We start from the raw sequence: 6,000 nt of genomic DNA, 5'->3' as shown, positions 1-6,000 counted from the left end.
TGGTTTAGTAAAATAAGAGAGAAGTGAATAGCGTGCAAAACTACTGGAAGTGACTTAATAGCTGAAGTGACAAGAGATGACTTACTACATCTGTTAAATACACAGAAAAAACTTTGTTAATTACGGAGTATTTTAGACTGAAAAATATTTCTGAATTTCAGCTGTTCAAACACTGTCACAGCAGGGCCAGCTTAGATCAGTTGGCTCAGGACCTCCAGATAAGTTCGGCATATTCAAGACTCAATTTTCATCCTTTCTCTTAGTAGAGTCTAAGTACAGTAGCAGCACAGATGGAAGACATCAGATTTTTATTCTTTCTTTTATTGCAACTCATTGAAAGGTCAAAAGTTTCACGGAAAAATAGAAACTTACAAATTGTGTGAATAGTTTTAATGCAGTCATAAAAAGACATTAAAAGAAAATGACTAAGATTCGATACTATATCTGCAATATAATTCATTGGCTTTATTCTGAAAATATTTGTTGCCATTTTTGAGTAAATAGAAAGCCCAGCATTACACGGTCACATGTATTTACCATATTTAAAGCAAAAACTTTTTAATATATTTTTTCGAAAGAAAGTCGTTCATCCCCATTTTGAGAAGTCTAAAAAGAAAACATTCAACAGCCTCACCAGAATTACTGCGAGCTGATGTTTCTCTGGTAAAAAATTACGGCATGGAAATCAACTTACAGTTTTACAGAGTTATGCAGCTATACTAAATAAGCTCTCTAGGTTACACTACATCAGACTTTCTGGATTAGCAAAACATTTTGACAATAATGGCAACTCTTCAGCTGAAGCTTAAGCATTTCATACTTTGGATTAAAATGCTGTTACCCCTAAAAAACAAATATCCAGTGTTATACACAAAAATATTCATAACCAAACAGTAATACTCTAAAACTTAATGCAACTTCAAATTGAAACTGCAATATCTATATTTTCACTATCCCCATGTCAAATTTAACTCCTTAGAATGCAATGTGACACACAGAAAATTAATCTTTTAATGTATTTACTCTTGGTGGTTTTTTTTTATACACTGTATTACAAAGCAAGTGATCCTACCATATAATACCTACAACAATAGGCCTCATGTTTAGAATGTCTTCTTGAGGTAAGTGCCCCTTGTATTGTAAGATCTGTTGTAAAATAACAACCATGCATGAATTGAGAAAAATCCCCTTATTGTACTCTAACCATTTACTTGAACTGCCCAGTTCAGCAACATAACGTCATAGTCAGAAGAGATGAGTCCACTTACAAAAAAAAAAAAAAAAAGATTTTTTTTCAATCAGATATTTAAACACTGTTCTTTAATTTACTTCTGATTGTTGGTGTATTCACTTCCTGCTTGACTGGTTATGTAGTGAAAACTGGTCATCAGTATGAGTTCAACCGTTGTTAACACACTTACTGCAAAACCTGCAATATGAAAAGATTTTGAAATCTGTGGAAGATCTCTTAAACGGCCATTTTAAACAAACAAAATAGAAGATAGAATTTCCGTGAAGTGATAAAGGTTGAGAGAGTTGGAGTTATTCAGCCTACAGAAGAGAATGTTCCAGAGGCACATTACAGCTGCCTTCCAGTACTTAAAGGGGACTGATGGGAAAGATGGGAAGGAACTTTTTATCAGGTACTCCTTATATCAAGGACAAAAGTAATGATAGGACAGAGGAGGAAGACTTTAAAATGAAAGAGAGTAGATTTGTATTAGAGATTAGGAAGAAATTCTTTTCTTAGCAGGTGATGAGACACTGGGACAGGTTGCCCAGAAGCTATGGGTGCTCCATCCCTGGAGGTGTTCAAGGCCACATTAGAAGGGGTTTGAGCAACCAATTTGTGGAAGGGGGATTGGAAGGAGATGATCTTTAAGGTCCCTTCCAACCCAAACCATCCTAGGACTCAATGATTATATGATTATATGATTGTCCATTAGATACCTATTCAGTCATCATAATCATTTACTAATGACTTGTATAATTCCCCAAAGGTCTATAAGACAATCCCAGTTCTTTGTATGTTTTCTTATACACTGTGCATATTAAAACTCCTAGGGCAGTTTTAGTAAATCATAAGCACGGAGTGTAGCTCCCAGTTTCAGCACAGGGCTCTGCTGATCAGCTATACTGGTGCTAGCACTGAGTTACCATCTACAAACCAAAGGAAACATACACAACCAAGGCAGAGTAGAGTAAACACATAAAAACAAGCTTTGTATCTTTTATAACTCAAACTATCCATAGAACTAGTAGGAATCCACTTCAAGAAATCTGTCATTTCTTTTATGCAAACAAAGAAATACAATGCATTTCTAAAATGTTGTCTCAATACCAGTACTTATGTGTACAGTACATCAAAGTAAGTAAGTATACAGCTTTTTCCATTTTACTGTAACCTCTGTAAACTCACAATTATATTGCATTTATTGTATATATCACAATGAAAGGTTGTGAACCTCTGCAGTCCTCGTTAGATCTTCTGAAAGCAGCAGAGTGGAACTGTCATGTTGGTGCATGACGTTAAGAGGCAGTAGACATACTGGGAGTCCAGCCCATTTGATAAGCTCTTTCCAATGTCCTCTTGCAATCCTGTAGAACAGTACTGAAGGTTATATGTGGATACTGCTGCACCAGCTGCTCCACTGTGGCTTCGTTCACCTGCAATTGAAGAAAAGAATCCATGATGTGCAAAAAGTGAACAAAAAGGGCAATGTCACGCAAGCTAAATAAATAATCAAACTGGACTCCTGGAAGGACTTGCAGAATTGGGCTGTCTACTGATACAGTTCATTTATCAAAAACATTCAGAATTTTATGCTCTTTTAGACAAAACAAAACAAAACAAAACAAACAAACAAACAAAAAAACCCCACAACAAACCTACATAAAGAACAGCTCAACTCCATCTTAAAGGGAGAATTTTGATACAGTATTCTAGTACATACTGTTTGAGTAGTTTCAATTAAAAAGCAAAAAACAAAGAAAGACAAAACATCTCCATTTGAAAATAGTTTAGTTAAAAAACTGCAACAGTGTTTAACAATATGCAATATGCTTAAACAAGCTGGCCACTCTTAGAGCACAAGATGTAAATATTCAAAGATAAGCAGCCTTCTTTAACAGTGCACTGAATATATTTCTTCCTCTGTCTTGAAATAGAAGCACCTACTTCAATGTTACTCAAGCAGACGCAGGTTTGAAATTTTTCTTGGCTTTGGAAAATGGAAATTGATTCCATTTTTCAATTAATTCATGCTACATTTCTGATACTTTTACATATGCTATGCAGGAAGTCCACAATTAGCCCTGAAATTAAATTCCACTGTATGGTGGCTTTCAACACGACTGCAATGATACTTAAGAGATACTAACAATAAGAAAAGAATGCATGCTGTTTTATACTGCAGGTATATAAATTGGTAATACAGGTTAACTTTTCCAAAGATTGAAATTGCTGCTTGTCTTCATGTACCTCCCAGGCAGAAATTTTTATTTTAGCTTTTTGGTGTGAGGCTATCCATAAACACAGGCTTTTGTGGGCAGAAATGAGGGGATCGATAATTAAAATATACTAGCTTGTTAGGTCAGGGATGTCCCTTCTAAATCTTAAACATCAAAGATAGCACCTTTTTTTCTTGATTAGACAGGGCAATCAGACAAGCCAAGCTAAATCTAACACCTTTACAATTGCAGCTCTGTGAAGGGATTAATTTGTCAATTATTTTTAAGCTGATTGCAGTTCATATCACAAAAGTAGACAGCTTCCTTCAGCCTTTAGATAAATGAAAGATTAACTGAAGAACCGTAACTTCTATGCAGCTCTCTTTAAAATCCTTGCTAAAATACTTGGACATCTTAACATATGTCAGTGCTACATTTAAGTACTGAATTGCCCAGATCAGTAGCATGTACAACAGATATCATGACTTGCTTTCTCCCCACAGTGTCCCACAAAAGTAAAAAAAAAAAAGTACTAAAATATTTACTACGTTTACAAAGATCCACCTTGGGAATAATATTTCAAAGCACAGTGACCACAGTATCTAATAATATTTTTGTCCTTAAAAGATAACAAGGAGTGCATCCTTCTGAGCAGTGATTGCTCACAATGACAGGGATAAATGAAAGGTTTAATATCCAGTTCTTCTACTTTCGTAATAGAAACACTCAATCTTCATTGGAAGTTTCATCTAGCTGAGACTGACTTGGATAGAAAACCGGTTTAACTTCCCTTCATAGTACACACTGTACTCTTTTGGCAAATTACTACATTACAGTAACCTCTTCTAGTGCTGATAAACAAGAAGTGACTTTTAATAAATCAAAATGAAATCAGACATAGCACAAGTCCTCCAAAATATTTGATATTTATAGCTGAATACATACATACTTTCAAACTGTCAGCAGCACTTCACAGAAATATTGCTTGGAAGGGAAGAATTCCCTCAGCTGTATTTGCTACTATTTGCCTAATAGTCAAAAGTCTCTTTTCTTTACATTTGTGGTGCACAGTCATGGCAAAATCTGTAACATTACAAGTAACTTCTCTTTGTGGTGAACCAGCCACAATGAAGATGCTCCTTCTGCTCCTTCCTCATGGGAAACTTAGAGAAGAAGCACCATCAATCTATTCAATATTTTTAAATATTAACAGCAAATAGAGGCTATTATGCTTTGACATGTACCTGTTAGATGTTATTTGTTAGTACAGCATGGATATTATGGTTTGAGAGAGCGAATTGGTGCAATATTATAAGCAGATTTTCTGTTACAGGAAACAAATAAGGCAAATTTGTTACAAAGAGGATGTTCAAATACAGGACGAGAGGCAGTGATCAGAGAAAGTCATCCATCCTCCATATTCTGGGATCTCTGGCTGAAGACCGAACACATCTACAGAAGCAAAACTAGCTAGATGTGAAGTAATGTATTTACTGCAAGGCTAACTTAAGTGAAATAGCATGGCCCAGGATAATCAGGAAGACAGATGATGTTACAATGGTATCTTTTGGTCCTAAAAATCTATGAAGAAATCTATGGTAAACCATTTAGCGCTAGCCATTGGTCATTTTAGTTTTTTAAATAAATTACTGCAGTATAAACAATACATAATACAATTATTACTAATTACTACTTTTGATATCGAGTGACAAACACAGTTAAAAGTAAGCATAAGCATGAGAGAACAGGCAAAACCACTGCAGAAGTGACTTTATGACAAAGTCAGATATTTTATGACCCAAACCTGAACAGTCGGGTTTCCCTATTTTCGTTACAGTGTCATAAGAACATTTTAAACTGTTTGATCCCAGGCAACACTAAGTAGCATCAAACCATAAATTTCTCATCTGTTTTAGTTTGGACAGAGTTAATTTTCTTCAAAGAGGATTGTATGTCACCATGTTTTAGATTTTTGATGAAAACAGTGTTGATCACACACGGCGGTTTTAGTTGTCACAGAGCAGTGCTGCACAGAGCAAAGAATGTTTCAGCTTCTTGTCCTGTCTCACCAGTGTGGGGACTGGGAATGCATAAGGAGCTGGGAGGAGACAGAATGGATATTCTACATCATGTGGTATCATGCTCAGCAATAAAAGCTGAGGTAAAGAAGAGGAAAAGGGGGAAGTGTGAAGTGATGCTGTTTGTCTTCCCAAGAAATCATTACGCATGATGACTCCTGCTTGTGGTGAAGTGGCTGAACTGCCTGCTGATGGGAAGTACCAAATTAATGTCTTGTTTTGACTTGCCTGTAGCTTTGGCTTAACACAGTAAACCGTCCTTCTCTCAACCCATAAGTTCTTCCACTTGTACCTTTCTGGTTCTTTCCCCTTCCCATTTGCAGTAAGCAAGTGAGAGGCTGTGTGGTACTGAGATGCCTGCCAGGTTAAACCATAACCAAAGCCTATGTATACACTTAAAAACATAAGTGGCACAGAAAGAAACTACCTGGAGTTCTACTCATGGTAGAAGAAAAAGTTCTTCTCCCAAACT

General features: G+C 36.0%; 1 protein-coding gene across 1 annotated transcript in view; it reads right to left on the bottom strand.

Moving 5' to 3' along the window:
- Positions 1–300: 300 nt before the first annotated feature.
- Positions 301–6,000, bottom strand: part of FBXL17 (F-box and leucine rich repeat protein 17) — a 290,756-nt gene continuing 285,056 nt past the window's right edge. The window contains exon 9 of the mRNA XM_413983.8: positions 301–2,667. Within this exon, the coding sequence (XP_413983.4) occupies positions 2,530–2,667 (138 nt within the window). The 3' untranslated portion in view covers positions 301–2,529. The remainder of the gene's footprint in view (positions 2,668–6,000) is intronic.

The sequence above is a fragment of the Gallus gallus genome, chromosome Z (assembly GCF_016699485.2).
Source record: "Gallus gallus isolate bGalGal1 chromosome Z, bGalGal1.mat.broiler.GRCg7b, whole genome shotgun sequence".
NCBI classification, from domain to species: domain Eukaryota; kingdom Metazoa; phylum Chordata; class Aves; order Galliformes; family Phasianidae; genus Gallus; species Gallus gallus.
The sequence above is the reverse complement of the archived record's forward strand: the minus strand, read 5'-3'. Positions and strand labels throughout refer to the sequence as shown.